The sequence below is a fragment of the Pseudoliparis swirei genome, chromosome 9 (genome assembly GCF_029220125.1).
Source record: "Pseudoliparis swirei isolate HS2019 ecotype Mariana Trench chromosome 9, NWPU_hadal_v1, whole genome shotgun sequence".
Taxonomy (NCBI): Eukaryota; Metazoa; Chordata; class Actinopteri; order Perciformes; family Liparidae; genus Pseudoliparis; species Pseudoliparis swirei.
The window spans coordinates 27887426-27908087 of record NC_079396.1 but is presented as its reverse complement, the minus strand read 5'-3'; the positions used below and the strand labels follow the sequence as shown (position 1 = coordinate 27908087).

Genomic DNA, 20662 nt, shown 5'->3' with positions numbered 1-20662 from the left:
CACTTTTTCACAACATATGCTCTCATTGGCGGGCCGAGAAGGACCAATGAATGAGCGACAACGGCGGAAGCAGAGAGACGAAGAACCAATGAGAAGACACCGCCCTCTCTTCGCTGGACCAATCAGAATTTGTCTTGATGACTATTTAAACCGTCGCGCCCTCTGCTAAGGCGCCTCTCTCTGGTCTGAATACAATAGGTACCAGGCGGAGGGGGGCCCATGCATGATGTCTACTTGTATCCTGATTTCTGAATAAAACACTTATAGATGTAAAGTAGAAGTCTACCGCTGTTTCTTTCAGTCAGTGCCGTCCGGGTGGTGGTTCCTGTTCCTTCAAAATCAACAAGGAGATGAGGAGAGATGGATCGGCTGGCTGGACGAGAGAGAGCGAGAGAGAGAGAGAGAAATTGGTTTGGGTCGGTCAGCAGAAAGCGTACGGGGGGGTGGGGGGGAGATGGATGAGTGTTTAATGAACCTGTGGAGAGATGAAGTGGCAGGTTGGTGAGATACAAGCACGATCGACTCAATAAACACTCTGCTGATCGTAGCGTCATCGATCCACTCAGAGAGACGGAGGAGCGAGTTATGCAACCAGAGTCGCCCCCTGGTGGTCAGGAGAGAGAATGCAGCTTTAACACATGAAGCATAGACTTCTATACAACCAGAGGAGCCCCCTGGTGGTCAGGAGAGAGAAAGCAGCTTTAACACATGAAGCATAGACTTCTATACAACCAGAGGAGCCCCCTGGTGGTCAGGAGAGAGAATGCAGCTTTAACACATGAAGCATAGACTTCTATACAACCGGAGGAGTCGCCCCCTGGTGGTCAGGAGAGAGAATGCAGCATTACCAAATGAAGCATAGCCTTCTATACAACCAGAGGAGTCGCCCCCTGGTGGTCAGTAGAGAGAATGCAGCGTTACCACATGAAGCATAGACTTCTATACAGTGGTGTATAGTAACGAAGTAGAAGTACTTCGTTACTTTACTTAAGTAGTTTTTTTGGGTATCTGTACTTTATTTTACTACTTATATTTCTGTCTACTTTTACTTTTACTTCACTACATTTTGCAATGAAAACTTGTACTTTTACTCCGATACATTTCCCCTGAAACAGTATCGTTACTCGTTACTACGGGAAAAAATAATCATGAGAAACATCGGGGACTGTTGTGGAACACACCGCAGCGCACCTGAACGCAGCACATCGGGGACTGTTGTGGAACACACCGCAGCGCACCTGAACGCAGCACGAGCACCAGGTTGGGGGTCAGTGGTCCTTGCCGCGTGTTTTCTCTTCCCAGTGATGCCCAGGATGTTAGCGAGCGAGCGGCTACAGATACGACTCATTTCATGTGGAGCAGCAATGGAAGCTACTCGAACAACCACGGGGACCAAGATCAACGTCCGTGGCCATATTTGGGCGAACTCTTTTCTTTTGTCGGAGTGAAAGTTTCTTCCTACCGGATGAAGTGCCTCTTATGCCGACCGAAAGCTACGGAGATATGGCCTTCAACAACTCACCAACCTCAGGAAACACATTGAGGTAAACCAGTGGCGGGCCGTGCATATTCTACCTAGGCCTTCAATGCCGTCTTACTACAGCTGAACAACCTAATGTAAGATTAGTTCACCATGTATTTATGTATGTACATGTGTATATATCAGAGAACCCCCCCCCACCCCACCACCCCCCCCCCGGTGCTTGAGCCTGCTCTATCCCCCCCAGTCTACGAGTATCCAGGGTACACATCCTGGTTACCATATTCTGCTCCCCAGGACTCTCCCAGATCCTCAAGTAGACCTCTGAACAGTGCTTGAGTCTGCTCCATATTTACGCACTCTGGTTCAAATCTCCGTGACGTCACTAGCGAGTGCGACGTCACAGCACAGAACCAGAACGCTGCGTTGTGAGAGCCAATCAGCGCTGAGCTGCTCCGCTGTTGGATCTAATTGGCTGCTGCTGCTGCTCTCGAGGCGCTGGATGCGGAAGTCATTCACACCGGGGCGCTAGATGTTACGACGTGTGTGGCAACCAAGAGGAAAGCTATGAAATAAAGAGTATAACTCTTACTCTGGGGAATAATTTAATACATATTTGTGGGGAAATATATTTTGAAAAAATTATATTCTGATGATGTTTAGGCCAGCAGAGAAGGCCTTGCTGGCCCTGACGGCCCGCCACTGAGGTAAACTAAGATTAATCCCATGAGCCACAACGTTAATGTTTAGTCATCATAAGCCTGTTAAGATATCTAGAAGTGTTGCCCACAGGATTGGAGTACGATATATCTTTGGCAGGAGAGGGGGGGGGAAACAGGTGTCTGGTTGTCCTACGCATGTTGTACGTTAGGCTAACGTTCGCTAGCTATCGTCAATTAAATGAGACAATTAGCATGAGTGGAGCAGACGGATCTCTAGCGAGTTAATGAGCTGAAGAAGTGTTGACAGTTGTGAGAATTTGTTGATTTGAGTCGTCTTAGCTATAATATAATGCTAATCATTACAGCATTATTATAATTATTTGTATTAATATTATAAGAGTGACGGTCCAGTAATGGCGACGATATTGATTTGGGACTGTTATTGTGTTTAACTACAGAGATACAAGTACATATTCACAAATCAACTCTGGATGCACGGACAGCGCATGAAACTAAATGTATAAACCTCAAATTAAAACAAACTATTTTGTACAAAACATTAGGTTGGGGTCATGACATGTTAGGAAGTGTTATTAATTCTATCATGTCTGTAATACTCTCACTTTATTTCAGGAATGGACGACATAAAGCAGCACATGGAAGAACCCTCCCTGCAGCTATGTGATGCCACCAGGTCCAGTTCATCTGATGAAGAGGACTTCTTCTTCGTCATCTCAAGCGCATGACAGCAGCAAACAGCTGGATGGAGACGTGGATCACGTTGACTTGCTGAAATGCTTCCCAACTGTGTGCTGCTGTCTGTGAAGCTAGACACACTCTACCTGCATCAGGGCCTGTGAAGCTAGACACACTCTACCTGCATCAGGGCCTGTGAAGCTAGACACACTCTACCTGCATCAGGGCCTGTGAAGCTAGACACACTCTACCTGCATCAGGGCCTGTGAAGCTAGACACACTCTACCTGCACCATCAGGGCCTGTGAAGCTAGACACACTCTACCTGCATCAGGGCCTGTGAAGCTAGACACACTCTACCTGCATCAGGGCCTGTGAAGCTAGACACACTCTACCTGCACCATCAGGGCCTGTGAAGCTAGACACACTCTACCTGCATCAGGGCCTGTGAAGCTAGACACACTCTACCTGCATCAGGGCCTGTGAAGCTAGACACACTCTACCTGCACCATCAGGGCCTGTGAAGCTAGACACACTCTACCTGCATCAGGGCCTGTGAAGCTAGACACACTCTACCTGCATCAGGGCCTGTGAAGCTAGACACACTCTACCTGCATCAGGGCCTGTGAAGCTAGACACACTCTACCTGCATCAGGGCCTGTGAAGCTAGACACACTCTACCTGCATCAGGGCCTGTGAAGCTAGACACACTCTACCTGCATCAGGGCCTGTGAAGCTAGACACACTCTACCTGCACCATCAGGGCCTGTGAAGCTAGACACACTCTACCTGCATCAGGGCCTGTGAAGCTAGACACACTCTACCTGCATCAGGGCCTGTGAAGCTAGACACACTCTACCTGCACCATCAGGGCCTGTGAAGCTAGACACACTCTACCTGCACCAGGGCCTGTGAAGCTAGACACACTCTACCTGCACCATCAGGGCCTGTGAAGCTAGACACACTCTACCTGCATCAGGGCCTGTGAAGCTAGACACACTCTACCTGCACCATCAGGGCCTGTGAAGCTAGACACACTCTACCTGCACCATCAGGGCCTGTGAAGCTAGACACACTCTACCTGCACCATCAGGGCCTGTGAAGCTAGACACACTCTACCTGCATCAGGGCCTGTGAAGCTAGACACACTCTACCTGCACCAGGGCCTGTGAAGCTAGACACACTCTACCTGCATCAGGGCCTGTGAAGCTAGACACACTCTACCTGCATCAGGGCCTGTGAAGCTAGACACACTCTACCTGCATCAGGGCCTGTGAAGCTAGACACACTCTACCTGCATCAGGGCCTGTGAAGCTAGACACACTCTACCTGCACCAGGGCCTGTGAAGCTAGACACACTCTACCTGCACCAGGGCCTGTGAAGCTAGACACACTCTACCTGCATCAGGGCCTGTGAAGCTAGACACACTCTACCTGCATCAGGGCCTGTGAAGCTAGACACACTCTACCTGCACCAGGGCCTGTGAAGCTAGACACACTCTACCTGCACCATCAGGGCCTGTGAAGCTAGACACACTCTACCTGCACCATCAGGGCCTGTGAAGCTAGACACACTCTACCTGCACCAGGGCCTGTGAAGCTAGACACACTCTACCTGCATCAGGGCCTGTGAAGCTAGACACACTCTACCTGCATCAGGGCCTGTGAAGCTAGACACACTCTACCTGCATCAGGGCCTGTGAAGCTAGACACACTCTACCTGCATCAGGGCCTGTGAAGCTAGACACACTCTACCTGCACCATCAGGGCCTGTGAAGCTAGACACACTCTACCTGCACCAGGGCCTGTGAAGCTAGACACACTCTACCTGCATCAGGCCTGTGAAGCTAGACACACTCTACCTGCATCAGGGCCTGTGAAGCTAGACACACTCTACCTGCATCAGGGCCTGTGAAGCTAGACACACTCTACCTGCACCAGGGCCTGTGAAGCTAGACACACTCTACCTGCATCAGGGCCTGTGAAGCTAGACACACTCTACCTGCATCAGGGCCTGTGAAGCTAGACACACTCTACCTGCACCAGGTGAACGGCTCTTCAGCATCGCAGGACTCGTCTTCAGCCCCAGAAGAGCGACACTGAAATCTGTCCATTTTGAAAATCAACTTCTTTTGAAGATGAACAAGACATTTTTCACTTTAAAGTGATGATTCTGGTTGTTACTTTTGGTTCTGCTTTTTTCTGTGTTAATCGTGTTTTTATATTTTAGTAATTTCATAGTATTCATATATTGCTAAGTTCATCCGAGCTCATACTCCTTGTTCATGGCCACAGCACCCAAACAAATAAACTTCATAATTCTCAAAATTCTGACCCTTTGTTTTTTTTATTAACAGCATTTACTTTTACTTTTACTTTCAATACTTAAGTACATTTAATATCAGAAAATTACTTTTGATACTTAAGTACTAAAAAAATCAGGTACTTTAATACTTTTACTCAAGTAGTATTCTCATAGGTGACTTTTACTTTTACTTGAGTAATTTTCCAGTCAAGTATCTTTACTTTTACTCAAGTATGACTTTTGGGTACTTTATACACCACTGCTTCTATACAACCAGAGGAGTCACCCCTGGTGGTCAGTAGAGAGAATGCAGCGTTACCACATGAAGCATAGACTTCTATACAACCAGAGGAGTCACCCCCTGGTGGTCAGGAGAGAGAATGCAGCTTTAAGACACTTGTGCCTTCTCTTAAACTAATATGTATTTATTTGTGCACTGATTGAATGGAGTTTGTGTTTCTCGCTGTCATTCTGTATGACTTCCTGTTTCCTCCTCTTGGTTTGAGTAAACAGGAAGTAACATGCAACAATGTTTCAATATCTTTGTAAAGCATGAGTTCGCAATCACAAACACAGGCAATGAGCAACATGTGGCTCATGTGCGCAGAAGAAAGATCGAAGGCAGGAAAGAAGAGGGAGAGGACAAGGGGGAGGAGGGAGGAGGAAGGAGGATACAATTAATGAGGAGCAAGTACAGTGAGGGATAAGAGGCACGATAGAACAAAGGAAGCAGGAAAGGACAAATAAGCTGTTGGAGGAAACACACGATGATCAATAGAGGACGTGTGTGCTGATGAGTTGTGTTGGTGAACCTAAACATTCCACCATCTTCTCCTCAACTAAATATTTCACGATATTTTCCTTCGCCCAACTAATTAATGCTAAATATAACTTAGTATTTCACCATCTTTATCTGAACCTCACTAATTATTTCACGATCTTTTCCTAAACCCAACTAAGTATCTCTCGATCTTTTCCTGAACTTAACTAAGTGTTTCACGATCTTTTCCTAAACCGAACCAAATATTTCACGATCTTTTCCTGAACTTAAGTAAATAGTTCACGATTTTTTCCTGAACCTAACAAAATATTTCACGATCTTCTCCTGAACCCAACCTTTTCACGATCTGTTCCTAAACCCAACTGAGTAATTTACGAACTTTTCCTAAATCTAACAAACTATTTCATGATCTTTTTCTGAAACTAGCTAACCATTTCACTTTTTTTCCAAACCTAACTATTTCACGATCTTTTCCTGAACCCAAATTGTTCGCGATCTTTTCCTCAACCTAACTAAGTATTTACAGATATTTCCCTCCACCTAAATAAGTCGTGTTGTTGCCTAATTCAAACTAACTAAGTAGTTGACTGTTTCGTTTATTTAGTAAACGATCGTAAACGTCCGACGAGCAGAAATTGTTGTTGACATTTTCTCAGTCAAAATTCTTCCGTAAGAAATCACTCGGGCCGTCGCACGAGGAAAACGTAGAAGAACACGACTTTGAGTGTGTGTGTTTCATTTGTGTGTGTGTGTGTTTCAGCTGCGTCCGGGCGAGGCCTTCACCGTGTACCACACCAGCCCGACGCTGTCCAGCCTGTCCAAGCCCGTGGTTCTGTGGACGCAGCAGGACGTGTGCAAGTGGCTCAAGAAGCACTGTCCTCACAACTACCTGACCTACGTCGAGGCCTTCTCCCACCACGCCATCACAGGTACGGTTCTCCCACCACGCCATCACGGGTACGGTTCTCCCACCACGCCATCACAGGTACGGTTCTCCCACCACGCCATCACAGGTACGGTTCTCCCACCACGCCATCACAGGTACGGTTCTCCCACCACGCCATCACAGGTACGGTTCTCCCACCACGCCATCACAGGTACAGGCGGCGGCGGCTCTGTCTTCAATCAAACGCTATTTGAAAAGCTCATTTATTGCACTTTTTTTTGCTACTGTCAAAACGTGCAGAAATGGAGTTGACCTTTGACCTCTGCCGCTTCGCGACGATCACAGCGTTTTGACGCTGCCGTGGGGCGCCGAGGGCTAACGATGCTACCGGCAGCTCTAAATCCGATCATTCTTATTTACGTGTTCTCGAAGCGAGACGGAGGCTTGGATCCAATTATCATCGTGCGGTCCCATTTTTCCCTTCTTGCTTTTTAATTTTTTTGCATTATTAGCCCCCTTGTGTGTTTTGTTGTGCAAATTTTGGCTCGAAATATGTCTTTTTCTTTTGTGTGTGTGTGTGTGTGTGTGTGTGTGTACCCGCACACAATACCCAGAGGGGCCCTGGACCTCACCGGGGACGGCCTCAGAAATTAATCCCCGACTCTGTATCATCGGAGTTCGCCGACCCGAAAGTAATTGCGTCTCTCTCTCTCGGAGCGAGCGGCGCAATTACAGAGCAACAAGCTGCCCGAGGACATCAGCGTCGCTTCTCGTGTGTGTGTGTGTGTGTGTGTGTGCTTCCACCTCCTCTGTTGGACTTTTATTAATATTCACTGCGATCGTTTTGTTTTATTCTGCCGTTTTTTTTATTGTCGGCGATGAAGAAGAAGAAGAAGAAGAAGAGCAGATTTAGACGCGTGAGAAGCGGGTCGTTGTGTGTGATTCTGATTGTGTAGCAGCGCACACATGACGAGCGACTTGCATCACACACTAAGACGAGCCTCATGTGGCTCCGACGCGTCGGCGTTTTTGACCATTTTGAGGCGGTTGTATTTAATCTGAATAACTGAAGTGTGATTGGTTGTCAGAATCGTCCGTCTTCCGTGTGGCGGAGCAGTTTTTTTGCACGATGAGAAGTTATTAACGTATTTAAATGTAGGATCCGCATTTGTAAATATGTATTTCGTAGTGAATAGTCAAATCACTTCAATGAAAACTCCTCCTCTTCCAGGGCGGGCGCTACTGCGTTTGAACGGGGAGAAGCTGGAGAGGATGGGCATCGTCCAGGAGACGCTGAGGCAGGAGGTCCTCCAGCAGGTCCTCCAGCTGCAGGTCCGGGAGGAGGTGCGCAACCTGCAGCTCCTCAGTCGAAGTGAGTGACGAGTGTGTGTGTGTGTGTGTGTGTATATATGTTTATATATATATATATTTAAATATATATATATAGAATTTTATTTTTTTTATTTTTTGGGGGGGATACTTTTCATGTTTTCATGTTTTTTTATTCAGCTTTAACACATGAAGCATAGACTTCTATACAACCAGAGGAGCCCCCTGGTGGTCAGGAGAGAGAATGCAGCTTTAACACATGAAGCATGGACTTCTATACAACCAGAGGAGTTACCCCCTGGTGGTCAGGAGAGAGAATGCAGCTTTAACACATGAAGCATGGACTTCTATACAACCAGAGGAGTCGCCCCCTGGTGGTGAGGAGAGAGTCTGCGCTTCATGGGTGAACTCTGCATTCTCTCGACTGACGGCGCCCCGAGGAGCGTAAAAAGAGGCGATAAAAAAGGAGCATCGATCTCGAGGAGACGCGAATGTTTTGACGAGCAAATTGTGCGTTTGTGTAGAAGAAGAAGAGACGGTGGAGTTTATTAAAGTCTGCGAGCCGGACTTGTTTCAGACACATTAACTACGCCGAGATTCGCCTGTCAGCTCTGATTCATCTGCAGCGGATTTACCAAAAGATTAAATATTGATCTCACAATAAACCGTTGAAACGAGAGATGAAAATACTGAACTCCAGCGTGAAGGGAGGCGGAGTCTGTCGGCGTTCCAGGACCCCAAAAAAAGAATCAAAAAGTGATAGAAAGGAGCTCGGAAACAAACAAAAGGAGGGATTTGAAGATGGAGAGGGGGATGTAAAAAAGAGAATAAAAGAGGACACGGAGCTACGATTAGAGATGAATGTGTGTGTGTGTGTGTGTGGGGAGGGGGGAGGTGACGGATCACTGTGATAAAGAAATGAGACGAGGCAACAAGAGGTTAATGAAAGAACAAGGACAGCCAATGAAAGCTCGAGGGGGGGGGCTTCTTTATCTTCTTCTTCCTCTTCTTCCTCTTCTTCTTCTTTTTCTTCTCCTCTTTATCTCCTCTTCTTCTTCTTCATCGTTTTCTCCTTCTTCCTTCTTCTCCTCCTTCCTTCCTCCTCATCCTTTTTTTTCTTCCTCCGACTTTTTTCTTCTTCTTCCTTCTTCTCCTTTGTTCTCCTCCTTCTTCTTCTTCTTCTTCTTCTTTCTAATTATATTTGTTAACGTCTAGTCTTAATAGAGACTTCTCTTGTCACCGGTACCGGGGGTCTGACAGTCCGGCCCGGTGGACCTGGTTCTGGTTCCCTCTGGTTCTCCTTAGCCTCTGGTGGTCTTGTCAGCTTCAGGTTCTGGAGACATCCGTATTATTATCAGTGACACCATAAGTGAATCCTAATTATGTACCCCTCCTCTTTTCTCTCCCCTTCCTCTTTTCTCTCCCCCTCCTCTTTTCTCCCCCCCCCCTCCTCCTCTTCTTGCAGCCTCTTTTGGAAACTTCTCCTAGCTCATCTCTCTGGAGCCATTTGGCATCCCTTCCCTCTGACACAATACATGTCTTGGAGCCGTGGAGGAGCTGCAGTGAAAAAGGGGGGGGGGGGGAGAAGAGAGTCTATAGATGGCCTGCCAACCGGACTCCCAATCTGGTGTGTAGAGACCCCCCCCCCCCCCTCAAGGCAGGGGTACCCACTGTAACATAGAGATACAACGTAAAACCCACGACCCTGTTGATGATGTAGGCCACCTGGACCAGGACACTTTTTGGCGTAGTTTCAAACGACCTTCACCTTGGAGACTATCACCTGGGAGACCTTCACCTGGGAGACCTTCACCTGGGAGACCTTCAACTTGGAGACCTTCACCTGGGAGACCTCCACCTGGGAGACCTTCAACTTGGAGGCCTTCAACTTGGAGACCTTCACCTTGGAGACCTTCACTTTGGAGACCTTCACCTTGGAGACTATCACGTTGGAGACTTTCACAGTGGAGACCTTCACCTTGGAGACCTTCACCTGGGAGACTATCACGTTGGAGACTTTCACAGTGGAGACCTTCACCTTGGAGACCTTCACCTGGGAGACCTTCACCTGGGAGACCTTCACCTTGGAGACCTTCACCTTGGAGACCTTCACTTTGGAGACTTTCACAGTGGAGACCTTCACCTTGGAGACCTTCACCTTGGAGACCTTCACCTTGGAGACTTTCACAGTCGAGACCTTCACCTTGGAGACCTTCACTTTGTAGACTTTCACAGTGGAGACCTTCACCTTGGAGACCTTCACCTGGGAGACCTTCAACTTGGAGACTTTCACCTTGGAGACCTTCAACTTGGAGACCTTCACCTGGGAGACCTTGGGGGGGGGGGGGGGGGATCAACAATGACAATTTCAGCCGAATGTCATTCCAAAAAAGCGCAACTGATCTGCAATATGTCAGCGAGAAATAATTATATATATATATATATATATACATACACAGTATAAAGGTTGTAGAATAACATACTGTAAATCTGCGTTACTGTAACAGTAGTCTTGTATTATCCAGAGGACACAGCGTTACCGTAGTAACGACGCTCTCCGATGAAGCAATAATGAAACGATGCGGCGGAGCGGTAGAGGGACGGGAGGGATATGCATTGTGCCACACACACACACACACACACACACACACACACACACACACACACACACACACACACACACACACACACACACACACACATGGGGGATTTGAAATGCAAGGGAGGTCCAGATGACAGCCAGCCAGATGTGAGGCAGTCCCAGTGCAACTCTAGGGAGCTTCCTTTGGCGTCCCTCCAGACCGCTTTTGTATGCGGGAGACACAAAAATAAATCTAATTATAAACTTCCAACAAACTCCCCCCCCCCCCCCCCCCAACAGCCCTCTGACGAGGAGCCTTTGGGCAATGTACGTATCTGACTGTTAAAATGGGAGAAAACTCACTGTATTATTTTTGGATTCCCTGTAAATATGATCTGCTTTACAGATATGAAGACGTACGGTACGAAGTCTTTTTAGAATAAACTACTTGAGATTCAGTGTCGGACGTTATTTCCACGTTTTGTTCTGCGACGTCTTTTCTGGGTTTCTTATGTTTTGGTTAATGTTGCATCAAACCAACAAAATACGCCCACAAGAGTTAAGGAGTAACGTACGCTAATATATATGAATAAGAAGTCAACCACACCCGTAAACAAACGAGACATGTTGCTAATAGTTTAGCTTAGCCTCATGCTAACAGAAGACTTAATGATTGGAGATGAGGAGACATGGAGCTAATAGTTTAGCTTAGCCTTATGCTAACAGAAGACTTCATGATTGGAGATGAGGAGACATGGAGCTAATAGTTTAGCTTAGCCTTATGCTAACAGAAGACTTAATGATTGGAGATGAGGAGACATGTAGCTAATAGTTTAGCTTAGCCTTATGCTAACAGAAGACTTAATGATTGGAGATGAGGAGACATGTAGCTAATAGTTTAGCTTAGCCTCATGCTAACAGGAGACTTAATGATTGGAGATGAGGAGACATGGAGCTAATAGTTTAGCTTAGCCTCATGCTAACAGAAGACTTAATGATTGGAGATGAGGAGACATGTAGCTAATAGTTTAGCTTAGCCTTATGCTAACAGAAGACTTAATGATTGGAGATGAGGAGACATGTAGCTAATAGTTTAGCTTAGCCTCATGCTAACAGGAGACTTAATGATTGGAGATGAGGAGACATGGAGCTAATAGTTTAGCTTAGCCTTATGCTAACAGAAGACTTAATGATTGGAGATGAGGAGACATGTAGCTAATAGTTTAGCTTAGCCTCATGCTAACAGAAGACTTCATGATTGGAGATGAGGAGACATGGAGCTAATAGTTTAGCTTAGCCTTATGCTAACAGAAGACTTAATGATTGGAGATGAGGAGACATGTAGCTAATAGTTTAGCTTAGCCTTATGCTAACAGAAGACTTCATGATTGGAGATGAGGAGACATGTAGCTAATAGTTTAGCTTAGCCTTATGCTAACAGAAGACTTCATGATTGGAGATGAGGAGACATGTAGCTAATAGTTTAGCTTAGCCTTATGCTAACAGAAGACTTAATGATTGGAGATGAGGAGACATGGAGCTAATAGTTTAGCTTAGCCTTATGCTAACAGAAGACTTAATGATTGGAGATGAGGAGACATGTAGCAAATAGTTTAGCTTAGCCTCATGCTAACAGGAGACTTAATGATTGGAGATGAGGAGACATGGAGCTAATAGTTTAGCTTAGCCTCATGCTAACAGGAGACTTAATGATTGGAGATGAGGAGACATGGAGCTAATAGTTTAGCTTAGCCTTCTGCTTTGTTTACAGAGTTATTGAACACAATAAAGTATTCACACATTTGGAAATATAAAGTTATATTTTAATGTATTTTTTTTGTCGTACAGAAACATATTTCTCTTTTTCACACTTCCACACAGAACAGGAGTGATTCACCGGCCCTCAAATCCAAAGTGTTTCCCTAAATATCCTCCTCATCTTCATCTGTTCTCCCTCATCTTCATCTGTTCTCCCTCATCTTCATCTACTCTCCCTCATCTTCATCTACTCTCCCTCCTCTTCATCTATTCTCCCTCATCTTCATCTACCCTCCCTCATCTTCATCTGTTCTCCCTCATCTTCATCAGCTCTCCCTCATCTTCATCTGTTCTCCCTCATCTTCATCAGCTCTCCCTCATCTTCATCTGTTCTCCCTCATCTTCATCTATTCTCCCTCATCTTCATCTGTTCTCCCTCATCTTCATCAGCTCTCCCTCATCTTCATCTGTTCTCCCTCATCTTCATCTACTCCCCCTCATCTTCATCTATCCTCCATCATCTTCATCTGTTCTCCCTCATCTTCATCTACTCCCCCTGATCTTCATCTATTCTCCATCATCTTCATCTGTTCTCCCTCATCTTCATCTATTCTCTTTCTGCTGATGTTTTTTTCTGCTTCGAATGAATAAATTCAACATACATTTTTATGTTGAAGATCAGCTCACATGGAAGAACAAAGAACGTGTGAACCTGACCCCCCCCCCCCCCCCCCTGTCACTCAGGTGCACGGGCGACTCGGTTCATGCAGGGTGCTGAACACACACACACACACACACACACACACACACAAATACACCCACCCACTAGGATTCCAATTACTGAGACACGTGAAGCATCTCACCAGCTGATAACAAGGCACACACACATGCACACACACACAAACCCACGCACACACACATACAGAAATACACACACACACAAGCACACGTACACACACACACATGCGCACACACACGAACCCCCCAAAAAAACCACACACACATGGACACAAACACACACACACACACATGTGAACAGATCCAGTGAGCGGTGGCTCCTCCACCCTGACGGAGCAGATGGTCGGCGGTGCAGTCGGTCGGTGAGACGGTTGAAGCGTCTCGTCGTTTTGAGAGATCGCCCCCCCCCCCATCCGGTTGTTTATCTCGTCTCTTTGATCATCAGCCGGATCTCAGGGTACGATGGGATCGCTCATCACTGCCCCCCCCCCCCCAGCAGCTGCTCGGGGCCACAGCTGAGGGGCCGTGACTCGTTCACTCTGTCCGGCCCGTCAACTCGTAGGGAACGAGGTCTGAGGAAAGGTCACCTGGTGAGCTTATTAAGCATAAAGAAGGTTGATTGAGGAGGAGGAGGAGGAGGAGGAGGAGAAAGAAGAAGAAGAAAGAATGAGAAGAAAGAAGAAGGACGAAGAAAAAAAGAAGAAGATGAAGGTAGAAGAAAGATGAGGTAAAAGAAGGAGGGAGAAGATTAAGAAAATTAAGGAAAAAGAAGGAAGGAGGAGGAGGAAGAAAGAAGAAGAAGTCTTCACGTTCCCCCTGTTTCGGAGCTGCTGTTGGTGACCCGCAGGCCGACAGCGCCCCCTGGTGGACACAATGTTCCACCTTTAAGGAAACGTATCGAGGTCATCTATCAACGCATCACTCGTCATTTCATCTTCCTGATGCTTTCCTTTGCATATTAATATGAAAAGGTGTTTCTTACTCTCGTGTAGCTCAATACGTTGGGGGCGACTATGGGTCAGTGGTTAGCAGATCCGTCTTTCAATCAGGCAGTTGTAGGTTCAATCCCTCCCTGCCCTAGTCGATGTGTCCTTGAGCAAGACACTGCTCCCTGTAGCTGCGTCTACAGTGTATGTAACAGGATTGTAAGTCACTTTGGATAAAAGCGTCAGCTAAAATGACAGAATGTGTAGAAAAAATATTTGAATTTATAAAATAAACATTTTATGTGACGTCGTCTTTCTTCAACTGTTTGCGTTGGTTCTCGTGCAGACGGGTTTCATCGTGTTGAGTCTGTTCATCCGGGGCCTCGCGGTCTATCTCTCTGTTGCTCTGTGAACTCTTTTCATGTAAATACAATAAACAAAGTCATTATTTAAGCACACGTGATAGCGTGAGGTGTGAAACGTCACAGCAAAAAAGAGAAAAAGAAAAGGAGTCTCTGGCGCCCTCTGCTGGTGGTGCTGCACACATGCGTTTATTTAAACACACATTACGTCATGGTTTCAGATAATCGTTTTCAGCTAATAGGAAATATTAGGTCATGACGACTGGCACCATGACAGAGTTAGAGAGACCCCCCCCTCACCCCCCTCCCCTGACTGAGGTGGAGATGATGCCACGAACGATGCATCTCGTGAGCTGTGATACGAGGATGTGATCACGTGACATTTATTATTAGCCGAGATAAATGCCAGGGAGTGCATGTGCATTTATTTACTTATATATTTAAAATATTAAAACAGCCAATACTATATTGATTGTGTTGAAGGGTTATTAATACATGAGGCATTTACACTGACCTGGATTTTAGGGTTTTTATCATGATATAAATCTGGATTTATTTTATTTTTTACTACATTTAGCTTTTTTATGGGGTGAGCCGACAGCAGTGAGCTAAACCACAAAGAAGAGCCGACCCGGACTATGACCGAGTTCTGGTTCCGGGGGGGGGGGGGGGGGGGGCATTTGTCGGATTTAAAAAACAAAACACTTGGCGGGGGTTGATTTGAGGGGATTTTTAAATTTTATTACCAGCCCTGACCCCTTTTATTCTCCTCCTCCTCTTCATCCTCTTCCTCTCCATCAGCAGCGAGTTTGTGACATATATATTATTTATAATCACATTAAAACAAAAACAAGAAGAAAGAAAACAGAGATAATAACAATATTAATAATAATATTAGAGTTTTGCAAGTTGCCTCTTTAAGTGCAACTGTCAGAGAGGTGGAGTGGGCACGCGCATGACCCCACACACATCACTGTAATACTGTACCCGGCCGCACACATCATATCCGTATTACATTAAACATATCTAAATACTCCCGAGGTAAGGAACCTTTTTTTTTGTTTCTTCACTTCCGTTTTCCTCTTCCTCTCTCACAGTTCCGTCGACATTTCGCCACTTCAGATATCTGAGAGCTTCCCTTCGAGCTTCACCGGCGCAAGGATCGGTTTAAATTTTTTTTTTTATACTCCTCCTTCGTAATAAAGTCGCCATTTTGCTTCACTGCCTATATAAACCACCCCGTATTCTAATATTTGTTTCCCCTCAAAAGGAGTCCGGGGACCTACCTATCGCTTTGGTTTTTGTTGTTCTTTCTCCTGGTTTTATTTCTTCTATTTCTGGAGTCGGGTTTTTTTTGGGGGGGGGAGGGGGGGGTGGAGGAGGAGGAGGAGGGGTGGAGGAGGTTTAACGAGAAGAGGGTTGAAGAAAGTGCCTCGTGGTGTATCGCCTACATATTAATGCAGGAGAGGAGGAGGCGGAGGAAGGTGGAGGTGGAGGAGGAGGAGGAGGAGAGGGGGGCGAAGGCGGCTGGAAACTGGGAATAAAAAGGTGAAAGTATCCGGAGGATTTGATAGTTCTTTTTTTTGAGGGTGTTTTTTTTTTTCTTCACGCGCAGACGGAATCGGAATCTCTCCTCTGCTGTCCGGATTTGGGCTTTTTTTTCTCCTTCTTCTCTTCCGCCTCGTCGCCGTTGTCGTCCGCAGAGTTGGGGGGGACAGGACGGCTGTCTTCCTCTTCCTCTCCCCACCTCTTCCTCCTCCTCCTCCTCCTCCTCCTCCACCGAAGAGTCCAGTCACACCGGGTCCTTGGCGCACAGCAGGTGTGGTTGCCATGTAACGTAACGTCGGTGGGGGAACCAACGCGCACCAACAAACCGCCCACTTCGGTGCCCCTTCCTTCCTCCCTCACGTGGGTGACCCCCCCCCCCCCCGTGGGTGCTGGGTGACTGCCGACAGCTCGTAGGTAGGTGTGGCCCAGAAAGAGAGTCTTTCGCCACATAAAAAGGCAACTCTGTAACCTTGTTGTGGTTGACACACACACACACACATACACGCACGCGCGCGCGCACGCGCGCGCGCATGCGCGCACACATGGCACGGTGCCACGTGCGGGAGCTAAAACACTTCGCAGGTTTGGCGTGTGTGTGTGTGTGTGTGTGACTGTGTTGTGTCTGGTGTTGTTGTTGTGTAGTAACGTCGGAAGTAGAATCTCACAGCAGTTTGCAACAATGTTTCCAATTTTTTAAATAAACATCGCAACACTCGAAAGAGTGAATGTCGTAGGAATGCAACCGTCACGTGTGTAACTTTTAAACTTTTAAAGGCACTAAAGGGCACCTCGCGAAGTGAATGTGTCTCGCGCTGTGTCTTTAAGGAGCAGGAACCGCTCGCGCAGGAGCAGCCGGAAGGTGTCTCGTGTCAAAGGCGACGCGGAGGAGTTTTCTGCAACTCGCGACGAGAGTAGCGGGGCGTGTAATTGTGTGTTGTTGTAATTCACCAGGAGAATGCCAAAGAGCATGCTGGGTAGTAGCCGGCCTCCCGTAGCTGCCCCCCCCCCCTCCCCCTAAAAGTGACATAAAGCAGGGTTCCAATTGGTGATGCCGCTATGACGTTTCCTAATAGAAGCTAAGTCCCGCCCCTTTCTTGTGGACCACCATGGGACTTTATTTTGTTTTTAAAAAAAGTGTGCGATGGTCAGCGATGAAGACGTAATGAGATAATTACTAAGATTTGACGAAAGTGGCGACTCTTTCCAACGCCACAACAACAACAGCAGCAGCAGCAACGGGGTCTCCGAAAAACAACCAACTAGCTAGCGGCGTTGGCGACGCACGGAACTCATCGTCGCTACGACAAAATGAGACTTTTAAAAACAGTTTTTAAAAATCATCTTTTCAGTTAAGGTGCGTAACTCACGAGTCAAACTCGCCGTCTCTCGCCGTACTTATTTTTCAAAATAAAATGCGGCCCGAAGGACGCGTCGCATGTTACTTTCGTCTCAAAGAAAAGGAGGCGAGGAGAGTCGCTTCGTCCCCCTCTTCCTCTTCCTCTTCCTCTTCCTCCCCTTTGACTCACCTCTCGTCTAATGGGAAGAGCATGGAGTTAGTGTGTAAGCATGCGTATTGATTTTAAAATGAAACATGGAAGGTCGCGCCCTCATTACCGTGGCGCGCCTTTTCAGCTCGGACGACCTTCAGTCCAACGGTGATGACGACAACGGCGGGAAGGAGGGAGGGAAGGAGGCGCGGCGTAGGGCGAAAGGACGGCGTCGAAGTTGGTATTTAATCTTAGAAAATTATCTCTTGAGGGGGAAAAGCAGGTCGAACTCCACTTTTATGACTTTAAGTAAGAAGCTAACGTCGCAGCTTCCAGGGGGGGGGGGGGGCACGACTAAGAGGGGCGTTCACTGACTTATTTCATGTCGTAGAAACAACACTTTAAAATCTCTCAGGTGTGTGTGTGTGTGTGTGTGTGAGTGAACCACAGACTTTTTTTTATTTATTCAGACATCTCACCTGAGTGTTCTTCTCCCCCCCCCCCCCTCAGGCATGGAGAGCCCAAATGGCCCCAGGCTTGGGAAGCTGTCCTCGTCGGGGATGCCAAGGGGCCGGACCCCGAAGCACGGGCATCCCCAGGAGCCTGTCGTCAGAACCACGGCCGGCCCGGAGAACCACAGCAGACACGGTGAGCGACAAGCTAACGGAGTTTTACACGCGGGTCGTTTTTACGCACGGGTAACGGGGGAAAGCTCTTGTTTACATTGAGTATGACGTGCTAGTGCTGGGCGGGGTGGGGAAAATGTTATATCGATATTGTGAGGATGTCCCTTTGTAGTTTAAAATATATATATATATATATATATATACACTCATTCAATAGTTGAATTGTAAGTGAGCTGCGGATTAATACAAAGTGTTACCGTCAAAGTGTAAAGTAAAGTTTTTGACTGCCGGTTATCGGACAATCGTCAGTTAATATATAAATATCTGACATATGACAAATATAATAAATAATGTCACGTGATCGACGGCGATGCTTCCTGGTCAACGCTCACGTCTGCATGAGGAGAGCTAGTTATGTTAGCAGCACAACGGCTAACGTGAAAAGGGGTGACATTATGATGCGTTCAGGCTCCGCTCGGTTAAAAAAAAAGAAGAAGAGCATCAAGTTTAACGTTATCTGTGACGTGAGCTTGACATTTTAAAAATGTTTTTGGCGAAACGCTTGTTTGTCGAAGAAGTTTTCACATTATTGAAAATAAATATTACAGGTGTTTAACAACGCTTATGATATTAGTCATTAAAACTACTCCGATTTTATTATCAATAAAATAAATCTTTTTTACTTCTTCATCATTTGTATTATTTTTTCTACACAAACAAACAAATGATAAAGTCAAAAGTATACAATTTAGATGTTTTTACTCTCTTTTTTTTTGGCACCCCTGACCATGAATAATAGAACGATCTGATCGAGTTCAGGACATAAGATGAGATTTTACTTCATTCATCCCATGGGGGAAATTTTCTTGATGCGGCAGCAAACATTTTAACAATATATACACAATAAAATAGCAGGGCAGGACATTTAAGACATTTAAATAATAAAGGAAATGAAAGTGAATGTATTTAAAGTATAAAGTGAAAGCGCTGCAAAGCGGTTTATTGACGTTCAGCTTGAGGCGGATCTGGCCAGAGGTGATTTATTGTGCAGACTAATTGCAGCTGGCAAATCCCATCACGTAAAAACACCACACGCATATTACAACACCCAAATAGACACAGGCTGTGTCTCCTCTCGGACACTTGAGCACTCGAGCACTGCCTTTCAGTGCTTCGGGCGCCACACTGACACAACCAGCAGCATCCAGTGCACTGAAAGGACCCGGATGGAAACGGGCAAAACATGTAAAACGATGGACACTACTGGCCCTAAACGGGCGCCATCTTGGCTACGTAGCGGAAGAGGAGGAGCCCTTTCGCCAGCTTTTCATTTTATTTCTAAAACAATGGCGGACGATAGCGGTAGCACAAGCGGTCGACCACGGAGGCTCCTGCCGCGATGGTGGAGGTATCGCAGTTTCCACATGGGGTGGAGAAAGGGGTGAACAAGGGATAAAAAGAGGGCAAGAAGTGCATTCATTTTGTCACTTTAAGTTTCGCGGGTAACAGATTTGCGTCCGTCACTTCCGCCAAGTGGTTAACGTGAGTGTTCCATTTGATACAGACTCATCAGCCACGCAGTGCACCACAGATGTCAGGGCTCTGTATTGCAGTGTCCTTCGTGAAGTGTCCGGTAGTAGACACAGCCACAGATAACGTTAAAATTGATGCTCTTCTTCTTTTCTTTTTTTTAACCGAGCGGAGCCTGAACGCATCATAATGTCACTGAATGGAACCCCTTTTCACGTTAGCCGTTATGCTGCTAACGTAACTAGCTCTCCTGCAGACGTGAGCGTTGACCAGGAAGCATCGCCGTCGTTCACGTGACATTATTTATTGTATTTGTCATATGTCAGATATTTATATATTAACTGACGATTGTCCGATAACCGGCAGTCAAAGACTTTACTTTACACTTTGACGGTAAAACTTTGTTTTACAGTTTTTCTCCATTGCTTTGGCTCAATTCTTGAAACAGAAATTACATTCTCGAAGCTCTTAGTGCATTTGGTAAAATAGCATATATGGTTCAGCACAACAACATAGATCACCTTCAAAAGGTCATATCTCACCCAAAACAGTTAACTCAAGCTTCAAACCCAAATCATTTTCTCATAAAAATAGTCAGTGCCCCCAAAATGAAAACTTCCTTCTCGATTGCTGTGGCTCATCTCTCTCTCGAAAAAAAGGACATTCTCAAAGCTTTAAATACATTTGCCAAAATAACCTAGATGGTTTAGCAAAACACTTTGGCACACCTGCAAAAGGTCATATCTCTCCCAAAATACACAACTCATCAGTCAAAACGAATTCCTTTTCTCATACAAATCGTCAGTGCCCCCAAAATGAAAAGTCCCTTCGTCATTGTTTAAACACTGCAGGTCAAAATGTTTAGATGTTTTGTCAGTATGGCAGTGGACCATAGAAATATCCCTCATGTGCACATTTCAATCTTGGCTTAGTCCTTTGACACTGAATGGTTACTGTAGGAGATGTTT

The 20662-nt window shown here is 46.2% G+C and overlaps 2 protein-coding genes across 4 annotated transcripts in view; both read left to right on the top strand.

The window, feature by feature from the left end:
- The window catches only part of samd10b (sterile alpha motif domain containing 10b), a 29560-nt gene extending 18383 nt beyond the window's left edge, over nt 1–11177 (top strand). Inside the window, exons 3-5 of the mRNA XM_056422564.1 lie at nt 6684–6852; nt 8041–8181; nt 9604–11177. Coding sequence (XP_056278539.1) covers nt 6684–6852; nt 8041–8181; nt 9604–9626 — 333 coding nt within the window. The 3' untranslated portion in view covers nt 9627–11177. The remainder of the gene's footprint in view (nt 1–6683; nt 6853–8040; nt 8182–9603) is intronic.
- A 4016-nt stretch (nt 11178–15193) lies between these two features.
- znf512b (zinc finger protein 512B) overlaps nt 15194–20662 on the top strand; it is a 44121-nt gene continuing 38652 nt past the window's right edge. For 2 of the 3 annotated variants that reach the window (XR_008832784.1, XM_056422532.1), the window contains exons 1-2: nt 16579–16633; nt 18049–18186. Coding sequence is in view for 2 of the 3 variants with exons in the window: in XM_056422532.1 (XP_056278507.1) it covers nt 16582–16633; nt 18049–18186 (190 nt within the window). In the remaining variant the exon portion in view is untranslated. Of the gene's footprint in view, nt 16466–16578; nt 16634–18048; nt 18187–20662 lie in introns of those variants that run through there. The other variant, XM_056422533.1, reaches the window with a different exon arrangement.